At 37.3% G+C, this 19,584-nt stretch overlaps 2 protein-coding genes across 4 annotated transcripts; both read right to left on the bottom strand.

Moving 5' to 3' along the window:
- Nucleotides 1-283: 283 nt before the first annotated feature.
- LOC107824442 (putative polygalacturonase) lies at nucleotides 284-3,908 on the bottom strand. 2 transcript variants are annotated; one of them, XM_016651200.2, is made up of 6 exons: nucleotides 3,756-3,908; nucleotides 2,542-2,892; nucleotides 1,782-1,902; nucleotides 1,491-1,665; nucleotides 1,328-1,398; nucleotides 284-1,054 (listed from the first exon to the last, which is right to left on the bottom strand). In XM_016651200.2, exons 1-6 carry the CDS (start codon nucleotides 3,789-3,791, stop codon nucleotides 348-350), a joined length of 1,461 nt encoding a protein of 486 aa, XP_016506686.1. In that variant the 5' UTR covers nucleotides 3,792-3,908; the 3' UTR covers nucleotides 284-347. The 2 variants fall into 2 exon arrangements, with proteins under 2 accessions (XP_016506686.1, XP_016506687.1); XM_016651201.2 differs by lacking the exon at nucleotides 3,756-3,908 and adding an exon at nucleotides 3,258-3,410.
- A 5,247-nt stretch (nucleotides 3,909-9,155) lies between these two features.
- LOC107824445 (uncharacterized) lies at nucleotides 9,156-11,847 on the bottom strand. Of its 2 annotated transcripts, XM_016651202.2 has the most exons (6): nucleotides 11,525-11,847; nucleotides 10,409-11,127; nucleotides 10,215-10,341; nucleotides 9,866-10,141; nucleotides 9,674-9,784; nucleotides 9,156-9,598 (listed from the first exon to the last, which is right to left on the bottom strand). In XM_016651202.2, the coding sequence occupies exons 3-6, from the start codon at nucleotides 10,230-10,232 to the stop codon at nucleotides 9,461-9,463; spliced, it is 543 nt and encodes a 180-aa protein (XP_016506688.1). In that variant the 5' UTR covers nucleotides 10,233-10,341; nucleotides 10,409-11,127; nucleotides 11,525-11,847; the 3' UTR covers nucleotides 9,156-9,460. The 2 variants fall into 2 exon arrangements, with proteins under 2 accessions (XP_016506688.1, XP_075081924.1); XM_075225823.1 differs by lacking the exons at nucleotides 9,156-9,598; nucleotides 9,674-9,784 and having other exon boundaries at nucleotides 10,004-10,141; nucleotides 11,525-11,657.
- Nucleotides 11,848-19,584: the final 7,737 nt, after the last annotated feature.

Here is a 19,584-nt window from a genome sequence, read left to right as displayed (position 1 = left end):
CTTCTCTAGCTCCACATGAAAACCTTGGAAATTTAGTAAGATATGCACATTTTCTGGATAGAAGTCTTCTAGTCATGTTAGAGATTTATGCTAGTAGAAAATATAGCGAACTTATAATACTTTTTACTTTATCTAATTTATAATATTGGCACTTAAAATTTACATGGTCGGTGAAGATTCATATTGCCGACCCCAATTTGTTTGAAATGTAGGCGTAGTAGTAGTAGTAGTTAATGTCGTTGTATACACATTTTGCTGGATATTCAAGGGCTAACATTGAAGATGAAAACACTAAGATATCAGATAGTTTCATTAACTTATATTGCTGATACATTATGGAGAGCTTATTAGTAATTCAATCTATAGGAACATCTTTGCATCTCTATGTTATCAATAGGTAAACTCTCTGTAGGAAAATCACACATTTCACTCTTTTCTGGGCCCTGATCAGGCAACAACTGACAAGGTGGAGGCTGCACACCACTGGTAATTCCTTCAATATCAGTGCAAGTCCATGGATATTTCTTGGCCTTCTTTGCCATACTTATTGTCACATTCGACATGCAGATTCCGGTAAACGGATCCCCAGAAATCCCCTCTAGCCGAGCAGCCATTGACACGTTCTCAGCCACCACATCGCGGTAATTAATCCCTTTTATCTCAGGCAATGCATTAGGATCCCAATGAGTGTCAGCATGTGATCCATAATTGCCAGTCATCCAAAATACCCATTTCATTGTGTGCAGTGTCATCCCTTTGACATATACATCTTTGACAAAACCGCCTCGGCCAACAGCAGTCTTGATCCTCACCCCTGATTCTGTGTTGATGGCCGTGATGTCCTCGGCTCTCACATCTTGAATCCCACCTGACATTTCACTTCCTAATGCTATTGCAGCACTATAAGGCGAAATGCAAGTCAGGCGCCTGATGACTAATTGACTTGTTGGCATTCCGTATTTTATACCATATTCATCCCAACCACTTTTAACTGCAACACAATCATCTCCAGATACAATGTAATTATCTTCAAGTCTTACATTTGTGCAAGAATCTGTAAAGAACAAAGAAATGAAAACTTTACTATTGATCAACATATCATTAGCTTTTTTTCTCATTCGAATACGTTAAGGAGGAAGGGGATCCTTGGCGCAAGCCATGTGACCAGGAGGTCACGGCCTCACGGGTTCGAGTCGTGGAAACAGCCTCTTGCAAAAATGCAGGGTAAGGCTGCGTACAATAGACCCTTGTGGTCCAGCCCTTCCCCCACCCCGCGCATAGCGGGAGCTTAGTGCACCGAGCTGCCCTGCGTTAAGGAAAAACAGACCTGGATTGATTCCATCAGTGTTTGGAGATTTTACTGGAGCTAAAATAGTGATGCCTTGGATAATGATATTGCTGAAATTTCACATTAACCAAATATTCATGATAAACTTTAGTGTAAATAGATAACAAGTGAAAGAATGAAGATATTGGCCAAGTAAAATCACCTGCTATAAACAGGATGGATATTCCAAGATGGAGAGTTGACAAGGGTTAGATCTGATATCTGAATATTATCAGAATGCATAAGTTCAATCAAGTAAGGTCTTGTGTATTTTAGCTTTTTGCTGTGAAATTTCTGCCACCAAAGTTCACCCTGCCCATCTATTGTTCCATTCTCACCTAATAGTTTACACAAGAAAAAAATCACAATTTTTAGAAAAATGTCTAAAATTTTGAGAAATGAATAGCTTAAATGCATATAAAAATTGGATATAGGATGGTTGTTTACACTTTACCTGTGATGATAACATCAGTAAGGTTAGTGCCAAATAAAAGACTGATGTACCTTCCACCTGCTGCATCCCTACCATGACCATATGATGGTAATGGGTCTATAACAGCCCACTCATTTATTTCCTGAACCATTTCAATTATTCAGTCAACAATAACTATAGTACAAATTGTTAGAAACATCATGTTAATATACTGATTTAACTAAGAGAGTGTATGCTTGCATTAGAGTAGGCTGTCTACATCACACCCTTAGGGTGCAGCCCTTCCCTGGACCCTGTGAATACGGAATGCTTTGTGCGCCAAGCTTTCCCCGAGACGATTGAGCCTGATACTGAAGCTACGTACAGTATCAATCAATCAATTACACCTCAATTACAAATTAATTGGAGTAAAGAAAATCATTTGTATCCATTCCGCTCTATTCAGGTCATATTTCATTTCACAACTAAATGGAGAGATCGATTTTATCGCCTATTACAAATGTTCTTTTAGTTACATGGCCTAATAACACAACAACAACCACCCAGTACAATCTCACAAGTGGGGTCTGGGGAGGGTAAAGTGTACGCAGACCTTACCCCTACCCGAAGGGTAGAGAGGCTGTTTCCGAAAGAGAAGAAAAATAAACAATAGACAATAGCCTAATAACACGAGATCGCTAAATAAGACACGGGAGATTGTATGGTCATTTTCTTCTGTTCGAATTGTAATCGGTCATAAGAAATCATTTCCTCGGGAAATGGACTAAATAAATTAGAGTACCTGAGAAGCAAGAAGAACAGCATCTTTTTGAAGGAAGAGAGTGAAATGGCTAGTAAGATTAAAGCTACCAGTGAGCCATTGACCAGCAGGTACTATAAGTTGTGATCCACCATCTGATGCATACTGACTCAACTGATTCACTGCTTCTTGAAATGCTTTAGTGTTAAGTGTTTTTCCATCACCAACTCCTCCAAAATCTGTTATTGATGCACTGTGTGCTCTACAACTTATTGCTTTGTACTCTAAATCATAAGAAGAAGACTCATCAAGAATTCTTGATTTTCTTCCCTCTGCTCCTACTAAAAGCACCAACACTAATATCACCAGTAGCAACCAACTTGTCTTTTCCATCTGCAACATAGCAAAAACACACTTAAGGAAAAAAACTTACAACACTCTTAAGGAAGCCTAGTACACTAAGCTCCCGCTATGTATAGGATCCGGGGAGTGGCTGGACCACGAGAGTCTATCGTACGAAACCTTACTCTGCAATTCTGCAAGAGGCTGTTTCCAGGCTCGAACCCGTGACTTCCTGGTCACATGGCAACAACTTTACCAGTTACGCCAAGGCTCCCCTTCTAACACTTCTAAAAGATGAACCATAAAAAAGGAAATTTTTTAAGGCCATGTTTCTTGAGGCCTGACTCCGAAAACCCCTAGATTGATCAATTTGAGTTTGCGTTGTGTAGGGCTTACTAAAGCATAGGCACCCTTACCAGGAGTTTTTTCATTCACAAGGCTCCAACACGAGACCTCTAGTTAAGGTGTGGATGATCCTATCGATTCCCACTATGTTTCTTGATGGTCAAAATTGTTCTTTGCAAGAAGAGAGCAAGAACTATAGGGCAATCCGGTGCACTAAGCTCCCATTATGCACAAGATCTGGGGAAGGGCCGGATCACAAGGGTCTATTGCACGTGGCCTTACCCTACATTTCAAGCTGTGAGTGATCTCGTGATCACATGATGACACCAACTTTATCGGTCACGCCAAGACTCCTATTCAAGAGATCAAGAACTTGGTTCTAGAAAATGTTTCACAATTTTAAAGAAGAAAAGACATACTTTCAAAGGAAAGAATTTCTTTTTAAAGCAGCATTTGATATAAAAGTTGGTAAAAGAAAGAATGAGCATATGCTTTGGTTCTAGTTTATTATTGCACTATACTGAACTACAGAAGAGAAATAAAGAGTAAATGGTATGAACATCACTTACCTGAGATGGCAATGGGATTCTATAAAATGAATGCATTGCTTAGTAGAAATATGGTATGGAATTGGTTTGGTGGTATAATATGCAAATATGTAAATAGGTTATATTATATAGACAAAGTTTTGTAACTGAACTGCAGCAACCTTTTTGTCACAGACTGATATCAATCTGTGACATATTTGGATTGAGGTAAAAGATTCTCTGAAGTGGACAATTTTCTTCACCTTTTTTCCGCTTTTTATTTTTGTTGTTATTTGCTTTACATACATATAATGATTTAAAATCTCATAGATTACTGGAATAGCCTGACATAAAAAAATTGAACTCATCAATTAGAAGTTGATTACTCAATTTATCATTACTATTATAGTCTAAACAACTTTCTTGATGAAGTTAAGCATACTCTTTAAATACCAGGTTAAGCAATTCTCTTTATGTTTTAGTACATCTTAATGATGTCAATCCTCGTTTGTAGTAGGCCTTGAGGAATGGTTTATAGACCAAGCAAAAATGTAGGTGTTTCCACATTATTAGGTGTATATACATAATAACATTATTTTTTTGATTGCTCACCCGGTATCAAAATCCAGCTAATTCAAATGCGCATGGTGTCAATACTTCCTATTAAGAAGTTCTTTTTTATTATCAAAGTTTTAATTCGAAACTTCTGATCAAGAATAACAATTTCCAACCATTTTATCACACTTTTTGACGTTATAGCTAGAAAGGGGACGAAGGAGCAGGGGCGGATGCACCTCTAACGAAGCAATGCCACGCGTAGGGGCGGAGGTAGAGTTCGGCCACCGGGTTCATTTGTACCCAGTACTTTCGATGCGGAGTATAAATTTATGTGTAAAAAATCATTAAAATTGCAACATATGGTAAGTCTGAACCCATAAATTTAAAGATACAATGAGTTCAATGCTAAAAATCTTAAATGTTGAACCTATAGAATCTAAATCCTAAATCCGCGGGGCCATGCGACACCGCTTCGTCAAAAAATTATACTAAATATATGTATTAATACGGTGAAAAACAAACAAGTAAGAAAAAATAATACCACTTAACATAAATCGTCTCTTGGCATGTTGGTTGTGTGCTTGATTTTGCTCTAAGAGATTAGTGTTTTAAACCTCAACAAGCAGACCTTTTTTGTAAATATATTTAAAATATCCTCTATGGTTAAAAATTACGATGAAGTAGAATTAAAAGTAGAACTTTTTCCTATTTCTTGAAGTATGATAATTAAAGTTATTATTACCTTTCAATATCAGTAGTGTGTATTTTTAGTGGTGGGGTGGTGGGTTCGTGCTTGGCCGTTTCAGTTGGAAAGTAGTTGGTGGGGGTCCCATTTGCGTCGGCTTTTAGTAGAAGGGATTTTCCCATAATTCAGTCTCGTGACCCTTTACCGCACTATTGCCGACCCACTTCACGGGCGTTCCTTAGATTTTGGCTATCATGTCTAAGGTTTTTTCTTACTACTTTTTTATTTATTTTTATTTTTTATTTTTATAATATTACATCCAGGTTCAACCACCCAAATAGAAAGTGTTCTTCTAAAAAAAAATTAAATATTTTTTTTTAAAACTTAAACAATTTTTTTTCATCACCAGGGAACGGATGGGAGAGAAACGCAGCATGGGAAATATTCGCGTCTTTACACGAGCTGGTTAAATGCTTGAAATAGAGCACTCGTAGTACGAGGGGTTGCTCTGATGGTAAGCAACCTCCACTTCCAACCAAGAGGTTGTGAGTTCGAGTCTCCCCAGGAGCAAGGTGGGAAGTTCTTGGAGGGAAGGACGTCGGGGGTCTATTTGGAAACAGCCTCTCTACCTCAGGGTAGGGGTAAGGTCTGCGTACACACTACCCTCCCCAGACCCCATTAAGTGGGATTATATTGGGTTGTTGTTGTTGTTGTTGTTGTAGTACCTGTTAGCGCGGCTACCTAGTGGAAGGGAAGGAGTTGTAGTAGACTTGCATTCAATCTCGTCTTTATGCTCTTTGGCTGGCAATCATGAGACCGCTCTGCTGTAATGGATGACAGAGGGTCCGTAGTAACCGAAAAGTGAGAAAACATAACGAGCGGGGAGGCGCTTGTTGATTTTTCCGTCATCCAATCCACAATAAATCATATAAAACTTGACGAGATCCGGATTATTGATGAAATAAGTACCAAATAATTTTGCAATGAATAATGAATAGAGCATAGTCAATACAACTATAATATGGGATTGAGGTGCAATTGAGGTAATTTTACTCTACGAAGCTAGTATTTTCGCTACATCCTCACCGCTTTTGCATCGTATATATGAGTAGAATTAGTGATATTATTAAATCCCTTTGAAAATCTTTACACAACTAAGGAACAAGTGTATTGTCAATAATTTTATACCATGAATCATCACCCTCTAATACATTTATGGAGAATGTCTATTAAGGTTAGGTACACACACTCACATAGTTTTGATGGAATTACTACAGTAATTAGCTATTTTATCTTATGTTGTTAATCACTAGATCAATATGTCAGTTGGCCAAAAAAAAAGGTTCTCTTTTAGTTTAGTCCTTGAGCAAGTATTGGGGGCGAGTGATTATGCAGGACATGACGATGTTTCAGATTTCCGAGGACATGGCACTTGATAGGAACGTGTGGAGGTCGAGTATTAGGGTTGTACGCTAGGAGGTAGTTGAGTTTTGCCTTATGCCATAACTTTGGGAGACTAGTTTGGTAGGGATACTATTTTGCTTTTGCTTTGTATCATTCCTCTTGATTTCATGTTGTTCTTATTTTTCATATGTATATTTCTTTCATATTATTTCTGTGGTGTTACTAATATTGTCTTCTTTTGTCTTTTTGTCTTCTGTGGTGTTACTAATATTATCTTCTTTTGTCCTTTTGTCTTCTTGAGCCGAGGGTCTTTCGGAAACAGCCTCTCTACTCCTTCGGGGTAGGGGTACGGTCTGCGTACACACTACCCTCCCCAGACACACTAGTAAGATTTCACTGGGTTGTTGTTGAGCCCATAACAAAATGCTATATATTTCGAGTAAAATAATACTCCCCATATTAGAGTGGTTCTAACTATGATTACACTTTGCATGCATAGAAACTAGAAGAGAGATGGAGGACCATAAATCTTTTCTGTTTTATGGTTGCGTATCTTTGTTTATACTTCAATTCCATTCACAGCCACACACAACATTCTGCTGCCTTTCATATGCTATATATTATATAGTAAAATAAAACAATATTTTACATGATGATAGCATTTTCATTAGCCCATTGGCCATTAGTGGCCCTCCTCTTTATCCTCAAAAGTCCCCACTTCTTCACGAGTGCTTGTTTTGGTTTTTGGCTGACCAAACTAATGTCCCATAAAAACATTTAATAAATAGGGGCGAAGCTAGCATAGAACTTGCGGGTTCGGCCGAACCCAGTATAACTTTGGTCTAAACTATATATTTGTCTTAAATTTTTTATTGAATATTGTATAAATTGTTAAATTAGAACGCAGTAACATAAACAAACTAGAATCTCGAACCTACAAACTTCAAATTCTGGCTCCGTCTATAATAATAAATGGTATAATACCCGCCATGAAAACACCATGACATAGAATTGCTCGCTTATAAAGTATTCCTAATAAGAATATACGAACTTGCTGTATGATAACTAAGAGGCAGACAAATTCTATTACCTACACCCTAGCAAAGTAAGAACTAGGCAGAAAAGTACAACAATGGAGGAAAATTATAAGAACAAAGATCATATAGTGCATCGGACAGAGAACTGTGAAGTTGAATACATTGTTCTTAACATTGGCAGATGTTTCTTGTGTATTGGTGCTATAAAAGACAAACACTGGGCGCAGGCCTTGATCAAGAAAACTATGGGATTATCTTTCTTCCTCAACGGCAAATTTGCATGCATTTTGAACTTCAATGGAAAGTACTTAGAACTTACAAAATTTACCAACATTGGACACGAAGCCCCAACTAAGTTCAATTCTATGCAACTCGTCTCAGGCAAGAGCAAGTGGATTCATTCCAAGTGACGGATTCACACATGAGGACTGTTATTTTACTTGGGCTTCTGGATCCTTGAATTATGAGTGACGAAACAAAATCCAAGAACTCGAGAATACAATGTCCTATACATGCTTACTTGAGGGATGTTATACAATTCTGACGTCTACAGAGTTAACAAGATGAAGTGGAAAATCAGCAAAAGATGATCCTCTGTTCCCAGTTAAGAGACATTTATGTCTCAATAGAGACAGTGAGTTCGCCTCTAAGGAGAAAAACAAAGAATTTTTTTTTTGAAAATGAGACAACATCAAACCCCTTGAGCCCAGTTGGTGTTCAACAAAAAAAAAGATCCCAGGACAATATCCTTACGTTAAATTCACACCTAGTTTAGCATTGAAGGATAGTTTATTAATTACTAACTACTGGTCAATAACCTACCAGTACCTGTTTGACAATCTCTCCCCCTCCTTCCGGATCTCTTTTACAATCAACAAATCCTGTCATGAATCAACATGATTTATTTATATACAAAGCATGAATAGGAGAAAAGGAAGAAAAGAATAAATCACTCTGTATAACCAAAAGGTCCAAAATTAAAGAAAAACCAAAGAACACTAGGATGTAAACTTCCGTCAATATTACACAACTTGCAAATTATTATAAAAGGATCGGCAAAAAACTTATGACTGCACCAACTACAAGAAAAGACCAAAAAGGAGCTTTTCTTGCCTAAAGAAAATTTTAATGTCAGATGGTCTCTTCAAACTAAATAACACCATCTTTGTTATGAAAATTACCTGGATATCAGTCTTTGATCAGCCAAATGCTTCAATCTTTTTCCGATCTCGGTCAAACCTTCAAGAACAGCAAGCAGAAAGCCTTAGGACATGCATCCTCCACTGTTTACAAATCTAGCCACACAAATGTCTAACACTTCTGAACTAGTTTTGGACCACAAGTTTCAAAGCCTTTCTTTCTTTCTTTCCAACTACTAGAAATCTTCACATTTCCAATGGCTCATCCAGTTGGAAAATCATTATTTTGATGGTTTGCAACACCGTTTAGATTTATCCAACGGAATACAACTTGCCGGAAAAGGCTTTCGACAGAAGCCATGGGTAACTTCAGACCGCCACCATGAAACGCGGAAGTTGAATAACGACTGAGATCCATCAAACATATTGTTAAATCTGGAAATTTTATTTAGAATTATCCAACGACTTCTGTTAGAAATCCGTCAGAAAAATGGAAAGTTATGAACAATGAACATCTGTTTTTTAAGCTAAACCACCTGCCAAATATGAAAACAACAACCAAACAACAGGAATTTAACAAAACAATCAATCCACCAATTCCAAGCCGTCAATCCACCAATTCCAACCAATCAAACCCTTAAAATTCCAACAACTAAAGTATTCAACATAAACGTTGTTACTAAAACATCCAAAATACAAGCCTAAACATTCAAACACCATTCAAGTAACATCTCAACAAAATCAAACAAGTAAATGCTTCAAACATCACAACTGGAACAAACTAATTCTCGTCATCAGAGTCAGACTGTGGATCAGATCGACGACTATCCATGAGTTTATGCATTAAATCCTCCAGTCTATCAAGTTTTAAACTATTTGCTTCGTGGTTTTCCGACGTCTCTTGTATTTGTCTGCGCAATGAATCTATCTCTTCCTCATTCTGCGAAGAACTAGAAGAAGCACCAGACAATCTTGAAGCAACATCATCGGATGATGGTTGGGTTGAGCTACCTCCAACGGGCTGGCTTTGCGCCATTCATCCAAAACTTTTGTATGTCCATCCTGAAATTTAAATGATAAGCATTATATAACAAACTCATGTTAAAGAACAAAATAGTTCTAATATTAGGATCCTACATATGTCCCCTCAGCATGTGGCTTGACCAAAATTCTTGTACCATCTTTTTTCTTTTTCACATGTGTCTCCTCAAAGACCTCATCATTCATAGTTCTCCCTTTTAACTTTTCCTGCAAAAAGAAAAAATATGAGTTGGATAAAAGTTCGATTGTGTGTAGTTAAAATCAAGGAAAATTTAATAAACAAGTTACCAATCTCCTTCGATGGGTCCCTATACTAACTGAACCCCCTGTGTGCAACGAGCCCTTCTTGGAGGCTCGGGCGGCCTCTCCTTTGGTGCTCTTCTTCTGAAATTCTGCATTGTCCCACTTCTCATTGAGTCTAGTCCATATATCTTCTAACATCCAGGTGGGCTTCTGACGCTTTCTTTGAGCAGTCCTCAAGGTATCTTCAAGCATATCAGCAGCTTTCTTCTTGAAATTACTACTTATTTGATGATCATGCTGGGCATACCATGCACACTTCACCTGCAAATAATTAATAACATTAGATGAAAACATAATAATTTTATAAATAATATAAAAAAAAATTTATTTATACCTTAAAGTAATTCCACATATGGTCTCTGACAATGTAAGGTATTTCTCCCTAGGTATTCCAAGCGTCACGATAAAATGCTATAATACAATCCATAACCACCCTCGTAGATAGCGTATTGGGAAAAAACCTGCATTAAATTTAACACATGTAAAAAATATGTTCAATAATTAAAAACTAACAAAAAGATTGCTCACCCATTAGTCCCATCAGGAGCGATAATCAACCTCTGAAGACTATCCAATGCTCCAACCTCTCCACGATTGGGAACCAATTTCTTTGCTGTATAGTAATTATTGGGTAAGTCAATTTTATTTGGATCAAGTTCATTCATAAGCCCAATGATATAGTCCATGGCCGCTACCGAAACATTCCAATGCGATTTAATAAAAAGTAACCCATGTGCAACAGACAACTTAGAATGCATTGAGCCTTCACAGAATGGATGACTAGCTTCCTCTAAGTGTTCATAGAAGCGCTTAGTCTCATCATTGGGAGAATGCTGAACACTTGGTTGGGATTGAACACCTGAGTACATCCCAGAAGTATCCTTAACCATTTTATTGAATCGAGAATTTTCAAAATTCTTCTCCACCAATGGACTACTCTCACCCCTAGAAAATTTTTGAAAATCGAAAACACCGGCATTGGCATCAACTTCTCCATGAAAAATCCACACATAATAATCTTTCATAAACCCCTTCTTATAAAGATGATCTTTAATGTCCTCAGGTTTCAAAAACTTAACACATTTGCATTTCACACAAGGACACCTAATCATTCCTCCAATGAGAAATCCATTAAATGTTTTCGCCCGAACAATAAATCCCGCAACCCCTTCTACAAATTCTTCTCTCAACAACCGTTGATTAGGATAATTCTTTTTGTACATCCATCTGCGATGTTCAAGTTCCATCTACACAAAGAGCAAAAATAGAAATTGAGATACTTAAAAATAATTTATTTTATTCAAATTAATTTACACTCTTCTGCCTAACATTCAAAGGTCCCAAAATAATTACTACAAAATTAGCAAAAACGTATACTACTTTTGCTACACAAGATTATAAAAAGCGTTCAATCTATGCAATTTATGAACACTATGGTTGATAATCCTAACTCCTACATTAATTCAAGTTAGCATAAGGATTCAAGTTATCTGTAAACCACAGTAGTCACTCCATATTTATACAGGAATCAGTTATTCAAATTGAACATATTGGGAAAACAAATAAGCAAACATGCGCAGCAGTTAAACTTGGACACACAACAAATTTAAAAGAACAAAATTTGCTTTAAGCATAGCGTCAAACCTAAGCTCAAAGAGAGAAGAAACCCTAAAAAGAGGTGCCGCCGCTGGAATGAAGAGGAATAGAAGTCACGAAATGAGATATGGTCCACAAAATAAACTTATATAACACAAGTTTTCCGACGGCTTTCGGTCGGAAAAAAAAACCGACGAACACTAATTATAGATATTTTGCCTCGATCTTTGGTATATTTTCCGACATTAAATATTTTTTTTAGCCTTAATATCCAGCTGTAAGGCATTATCTCTTGTTCCGACTGCCTCCGTCGGAAGTTCGGTCGGTAAATCACTGAAGAAATCCATATTCGAATCCAAATTTCCCGCTCCGTTTAGTAGACCCATTTTCCGGTGTTTTATAGTGTGTGAAAGAGAATATTCAATTTGGCAGTTGTTATTTTTTTAAGATTTTGAAATTCGATTTTTCAATTATCAAGTCACTCTTTCTTCACTATTTTTCGGCTCTGTTTTTTTTTAATATCTTGTCCTTGTTACTAATTATTAATATTATTTTTACATTTATTTTTTTGATTATTAGGTCATTGGTACTATATTTCTGGAGTATGTTGTTGTTACTTTTCTATTACAGTTAAACCCCTTTAAAACAATCTTGTTAGCTCTGATATATTTTGGCTGCTATAGCGAGTTGCTGTTATAAAGGACATATATTATAACATAATATAAAAATTGGTTCCGAAAATACTTGGCTTTTATACTGAACTAGTCTCTTGGTACGCGCTAATTATAAAATTTTAAAAGATCATATAGTTATTGTCACGACCCAAAATCCATTAAGGGTCGTGATGGCGTCGGACGCCACTGCCAAGCAAGCCAATACCAAATAACTAGTAATTTCTCGTTTTAATATTTTTGAAATCATCTCCTTTATACATTTAAATAACGATGTTTTTACAAAATTTAACTGCTGAATAATCTCATAATTATCCCAGAATCCAGTGTCACAAGTGCATGAGCAATTTCTAGGAAAAACAAGATGTAATGCAATAACTGTTCGGAATACAAGTTGACAGAAAGGAAAATACAATACAGTACTCTGAAGGAGACTCTGCCGGCTGCAGGGCGTCTTGAGAGGTGCAGTTCACCTAAGTCTCCGTATCGAACATGTCGCTGCGCCTGACTAGGCCACTAGTTATACATGTGCATGTGCAACAAAAATGCACAACAAATGTAGTATGAGTACAAAAATAATGTGTACGCAGTAAGTATCCCGTCTAACCTCGAAGAAATAGTGACAGGAGGTCGACTTCGACACTTACTAGTGGTCCAATAATATCGGATACAATAAAAAACATGAAACAGAGTAAATATGTGAAATAAACAAGTATAAAATATGCGATACAATTCCCCTCTTTATAATTTAATTCAAGCTCTCAACTAGCAAGTTTCCTCTGTATCCGGAGCATATATATAGATATAGTGGATTTTATTAAGGAAGTAGTCATAATTCAAATCAGGTAAAAATCCCTCTGATTTCCCTAGCTTCTAGCCAAATATCGCGCACGATTCCATGAGGATAGTATATGTATATTTATATATAGGAAATGCCGAGGTGTACGACCCGATCCAACATAAAAGTAAATTGTGCACTGCCAGAGGATGGAATGACGCAAACCATAGATGCATCTATTAACCTGCCGAGACGATCGGCCCGCTTCCATGAGAGTAGTAAAAAGCAATACCCCGCTCGCGAATCAAACATGCGACGGGGTCAAATATAATTTAAGAGACTTCCCTGCTCGCGAATCATACATGTGACGGGGTCAATTATAGATTTCTTAAGTTATTATGATATTTATCATTTTTTCAAAACTACGAAGTTTAATGGAAACTCTTAAAATCTCAAATTCCTCAATTCAATTTTCTTTCAATCCAATTATTACGCAACCTTAATCTTGTTTCTTCTCAAACAAACAATAAACATAAATTAACAACAATATCAATCAGGCATGATGTAAGCCTAAAACTACCCGGACATAGGCATAGTTAGTAGCTATGTACGGACTCTCGTCACCTCATGCATACGTATCCCCCTCAAATAGAAGCACATATTTAATTATTTCACATATGAGGTTAATTCCCTCTTACAAGGTTAGAAAGGAGACTCACCGCGCTCCGAAGCTCCATAACCGACTTTCAAGCCCTTCCGACGACTCAAACCGATACGCAGTACTCCAAAACTATCCAATAATCATGCAAAACCATTAATATACGCTCGAATACTCATTATAATCCAATTTATAACAAATTTTAACCCCGATCAAAAAGTCGGTAAAAATCACCATTAGGCCCACGTGCCCGGATTCCGAAATTTTTCGAAGATAAACTTTACCCATACCTTCACAAATTCAAATATATAATTTATTCTCAATTCCATGCCCAAAATCGTAGTCAAAATCCAAGAATACTAATTCCTAGGTTTTTCTCCAAAATTCCAATTTCTACCAATTTTCATGCTAAAATCTATACATAATCAATGTATTTAACTCACGATAGGTGGGGATAGCTTACATTGTCATTGATGATGAAATCCCCCACTTGAAACTCTCCAAAAATCGTCCAAACAAGAGTGAATGGAAGAAAATGGGCCAAACTCCCGTTTTAAAGAAACCTCACTGCCTCCAACATTTTCGCACTTGCTGCCACACGACCGCTTCTGCGGTCTAGAGCTCCCAGCCCATTCCCGCTTCTGCGCCTTCCCTTCCGCAGGTGCGGTCCCGCTTCTGCAGCGAGATGACCACATCTGCGGTCCCATCTCCCCCGCACCAAAATCGCACATGCGACCACAGGGCCGCTTCTGCGGCTCCGCACCTGCGGCCCAAGCCTTGCACGTGCGGTTACACCAAAAGGCAGTTGCTCAATTCTTCTTCTAACTCCAAATTTGATCCGTTAATGCCCCGGAATCCACCCTAGGCTCCCGGGACCCCGTCCAATCACACCAACCAGTCCCATAACATAACGCGGACCTGCTCGAAGTCTCAAATCACATCAAACAATGCTAAAATCACAATTCACACCTCATTTTAAACTTTATGAACTTTAGAACTTCGAACTTCTTCATTCAATGCTGAAACCTATCAAATCACCTCCGATTGACTTCAAATTTTGCACACAAGTCATATTCTACATTACGGACCTACTCTAACTTCCAAAATTGGCATCCGACCCCGATATCAATAAGTCCACTTGCGATCTAACTTCTCAAAAACCTTTAAATTTCTAACTTTCGTCAAATGACTCCAAAATGACCTACGGACCTCCAAATCCACTTTCGATCGCGCTCCCCATGTTACCCCCCGTAACTTTAACAATCTTGACACCGTTATATACATTTGATATGGTATTTTGAGTGGAATATTTTTGTAAAATAGTTTCAAATAAAAAAATAGTTTGAAAAATATGATCTTATATAGTTACTAATATTACTACTTCTGAATATGTTTTAAATTGTACACACGATATAAGAAAGTTTATGAGATTTTTTTTATAGTAAAATTAGAAATTATTTTTTGCACAAGAAAAGAAAGTTATCTTTTTACCATTTTTATAATTAAGTGTACGAGAATTTGCACTCTTTATATGAGATTAGAAAAATTAGAAGTTGAGAAAATACGTGCATTTTTTTGCATGGATGTTTTAATGAAATAATAGTGTATGAATTTATTTTACATGGTACCACATGACCGTAATAGTACGGTGTATAAAATGTATTAAAAATAAGTAGAATTTTAAGTAATTTAAAACAATTCTTAACTATGTGGGTAAGTGGTTAATTACCGGGTAACGAGTCATTACCTAATTAATTAGTTCAATATTTTGGATAATCTTTCCCACCCCCACTTGGCAGCCCTCCCTTTCAAAGCAATGACTCTTAAAGTCATGTAAAAGGTGGCAACCTAATATATGGATTCTGTGGGGTACATACCTCACCTACCAAAGAAAATAAAGAAGAAGATGGAAAAGTTGGAGTATATAGGCTGCTAGGAAAATTGCATATGGGCAGCTAAGCAATACAAAAGTCAAATGTGTTTGGCTGAGAGGTTGGAAGCTTTGCCTATAAATAGAGATGATTCCTTCTCGGTTTAGACACACCAGAAAACGAGAGAAGCTAAGCAGAAAGCAAAACAGTGAGAGTAATCTACAGATTATTGTCTGTGAGATAAATAGTGAGTGGTAGTAATATTGTAGTGAGGTGTCTTTAAATAAAGAGTGTTATTTCTTTCAAAATTGTAGTAGTCTCTTAACACTACCAAGTTGTAATATTGTAATAGTTATATTGCTCTGCTCGGGTATTGTATTTTACCCAATTAAAAGAGTTGGTGTCGTTGTTACTCTCTTGCGTTATTATTATTTACAGTGGATATTATTTCTGGGCGGAATATATTATTTTTATCCCAACAATGTGGTATCAGAGCCATGACAAATAATGGTCCGCTATCTTTTCAGTACCCCCGTCTCACGAAAGATAATTATGAGAAATGGTGTCTACGTATGAAAGTCATTCTTGGCTCTCACGATGTATGTGAAATCGTAGACAGAGGGTATGCAAAACCCGATAATGAGGAAGCTCTACCTCAAAATAAAAAAGAGGTCTTGGCAAAGACAAGGAAGAAGGATCAACAAGCCCTCACGCTCATCCACCAACGTCTAGATGATGCCATGTTTGAGAAGTTGGCTGATGCTACCACCTCAAAGGAAGCTTGGGAGATTTTACAAAATTCTCTTCAAGGAGTTGACAAGGTGAGGAAGGTAAAACTTCAAAATCTAAGGGATGATTTTGAAGCTTTAAAAATGAAGAATCCGAATGCATCTCGGATTATTTTTTAAAAGTGAAGGTTGTTGTAAATCAACTAAGAAGATACGGGGAGGACATAGAAGATGTCTGTGTGGTAGAAAAGATCATTCGCACTTTAACACCTAAATTTGATTTTGTGGTATGTGTTATTGAGGAGTCTAAAGATTTAGACTCTATGATGGTGGAGCAATTGGAAGGTTCTTTATAGGCCCACGAAGAAAAGATCAAAAGGAGACAAGAAGTGCCATTGGAGCAACTTCTTAAAACTCAAACATCCTTCAAGGATTATGTAGGTGAAAAGAGGTATCGAGGAAACGGACGAGGCCGAGTCCGAGGCGGTCATGGAAGAGGAAGAAGTAATGGTAACAACTTCAATAATGAAGTTAAAATCCACCAAACATTCAAAGGTCGTGGTCGTGGACAAAGAGGAGGAAGAAAACGTGGATACTACCAAGAAAATAATAGACAAAGGTATGACAAAACAAAAATTGAGTGTTATAATTGTCATAAATTTGGCCATTACTCTTGGGAATGCCGTAGAAATGTTGAAGAAAAAACTAACCTTGTTGACGACAAGAAAGAGGAAGTTGAGTCAACGTTGTTGATAACACTCAAAGAAGAAGACAGAGATGATTGCAGCTCGTGGTATTTGGATAATGGAGCAAGCAATCATATGTGTGGATGCAAAGAGAAGTTTGTGGAGATCAATAAAACGGTGAGAGATAATGTATCCTTTGGAGATAGCTCAAAGGTTCAAATCTAAGGGATAGGTTCTGATCTCCTGTAAAGATGGTAGTCACAAGTTAATTTAAGATGTTTATTATGTGCCAAAATGAAAAAGTAATATTTTGAGTTTGGGATAACTTCTTGAAAAGGAATATGACATCCACATGAAAAATATGCATCTTTGGCTAGGAGATTCAAATGGAATTCTAATTTCTAAAGTGCATATGGCAAAGAATAAATTGTTTTCTCTGAATCTTAAAACAGTTGATGCAAAGTGTTTGGAGGCTAATGTGCAAGATGAATCATGGTGTTGGCACATGCGATTTGGGCACTTGAATTTTGAAGCACTCAAATCAATGGGAGAAAAGAACATGGTGCATGAGATACCATCAATCAACCATCCCAATCAATTGTGTGAAGCTTGTCTTCTTGGAAAATATGCAAGGAGGAGTTTTCCAAATGAGTCCATGTCAAGATCAGCCAAGCCGCCCCAACTTGTCCACACTGATGTGTGTGAACCAATCAATCTACCTTCTTTTGGTAAAAGAAAATACTTTCTGCTTTTCATTGATGACTTTAGTAGAAAGACTTGGGTTTATTTCTTGAACCAAAAATCTGAAGCTTTTGCTGCTTTTAAAATTTTCAAAGTACATGTGGAGAAAGAAAGTGGCTATGAAATTAAAGCTCTAACGTCCGATAGAGGAGGGGAATTTACTTCAAACAAATTTAATGACTTCTGTCAACTTCATGGAATTCGTCGCCTTCTAACGGTACCTTATTCACCTCAACAAAATGGTGTTGCAAAGAGAAAGAATCGAACGATTCTTAATATGGCTAGATGTATGTTGAAAGATAAAAGTATGCCCAAGGAATTTTGGGTCGAAGCTGTTTCTTGTGCAGTTTATTTGAATAACAGGTCTCCAACAAGAAATATTAGAGATCAAACCCCTCAAGAAGCATGGAGTGGAAGAAAGCCAATTGTCAAGCACTTGAGAATCTTTGGGAGCATAACCTATGCTCATGTACCACATCAAGGGAGAGCAAAGCTTGATGATCGAAGTGTCAAGCATGTATTTGTTGGCTATGATACGAGTTCAAAAGGCTACAAGCTATCCAACCCAAGCAACGGCAAGGTGTTGGTAAGTCGCGATGTTGAATTTGATGAAGAATTGGCATGGAACTGGGAAGCTCAGAAAGAAACGTCATATGATTTTCTTCCATACTTTGGTGATGAAGAAGAACCAGAAATCATGGAACCTGTGCAAGATACAGCTCCACCTCCCTCTCCAACCAATGTTGCATCTCCCTTTTCTCAACAAAGTGCAAATGAACAACCGCAAAGGACAAGGAGTATTCAAGAGCTCTATGAGGACACAGAAGAAGTTACTAATTTTGATTCTTTTTATTGTCTCTTTGTTGACAGTGAACCAATGAACTTTGATTAAGCTATTACAGATAACAGGTGGAGACAAGCCATGGGGGAGGAGATCGAGTCAATAGAAAAGAACAACACTTGAGAGTTAACAACTCTTCCCAAGGGTCATCGAGCAATTGGAGTGAAATGGGTATACAAGATAAAGAAGAATGTTAATGGGGATGTGGAGAGATACAAGGCACGACTTGTGGCTAAAGGCTACAAGAAAAGGGAAGGCATTGACTATGAAGAATTCTATGCACCTGTTGCCCATATGGAGATGATTCGTTTGCTGATTTCATTGGCGGCACAAATGAAGTGGAAGATTCATCAACTAGATGTCAAGTCAGCCTTCTTGAATGACTATCTTGGAGAAGAAGTTTATGTTGAACAACCATTTGGCTTCATGGTCAAAAATCATGAAGATAAAGTGTTGCGGTTGAAGAAAGCTTTATATGGATTAAAGCAAGCCCCGCGAGCATGGAATAGTTGCATCGACAAATATTTTCAAGACAATGGGTTTACTCGTTGTCTCCGTGAATATGCTCTTTACCTTAAAGTTCATACGAATGGAGATATCTTACTTGTTTGTCTTTATGTTGATGATCTTATTTTCATGGGTAATAACCCAAGTTTGTTTGAAGCTTTCAAGAAAGATATGTCCCGTGAGTTCGAGATGACAGACGTAGGGCCCATGTCATATTACCTGGGCCTAGAAGTGAAGCAGATAGAGGATGAAATTTTTATCTCTCAAGAAAGCTATACAAAAGAGATATTAAAAAAGTTCAACATGCTCGATTGCAACCCCGAGAACACACCGATGGAAAGTGGGACAAAATTGTCCAAGTTTAAGGAGAAAAAGTGGATCCCACATTTTTCAAAAGTCTTGTGGGAAGTTTGAGGTACTTGACTTGTACCAGGACAAATATACTTTTTGCAGTTGGAGTAGTAAGTCGCTTCATGGAATCTCCTACCTCTACTCACTTGAAGGTTACTAGAAGAATTCTTCGTTACCTAAAAGGTACGATCGATTTTGGGTTATTTTATTCTTCTTCTAATGATTTCAACCTTGTGGGATTTTGTGATAGTGATTATGCGGGAGATATTGATGATA

The sequence above is a fragment of the Nicotiana tabacum genome, chromosome 11, assembly GCF_000715075.1.
Source record: "Nicotiana tabacum cultivar K326 chromosome 11, ASM71507v2, whole genome shotgun sequence".
Taxonomy (NCBI): domain Eukaryota; kingdom Viridiplantae; phylum Streptophyta; class Magnoliopsida; order Solanales; family Solanaceae; genus Nicotiana; species Nicotiana tabacum.
The sequence above is the reverse complement of the archived record's forward strand: the minus strand, read 5'-3'. Positions and strand labels throughout refer to the sequence as shown.

Excerpts from the sequence above, each read along its gene's own strand:
- LOC107824442 (XM_016651200.2), bottom strand. The coding sequence starts at position 3,791 with ATGCATTCATTTTATAGAATCCCATTGCCATCTCAG. Across the intron at positions 1,903-2,541 it reads CTGTTCTTCTTGCTTCTCAG|GAAATAAATGAGTGGGCTGT; the intron begins GTACTCTAATTT and ends GAAATGGTTCAG. Across the intron at positions 1,666-1,781 it reads TACTGATGTTATCATCACAG|GTGAGAATGGAACAATAGAT; the intron begins GTAAAGTGTAAA and ends GTAAACTATTAG.
- LOC107824445 (XM_075225823.1), bottom strand. The coding sequence starts at position 11,127 with ATGGAACTTGAACATCGCAGATGGATGTACAAAAAGAATTATCCTAAT. Across the intron at positions 10,342-10,408 it reads GCTCCTGATGGGACTAATGG|GTTTTTTCCCAATACGCTAT; the intron begins GTGAGCAATCTT and ends AATTTAATGCAG.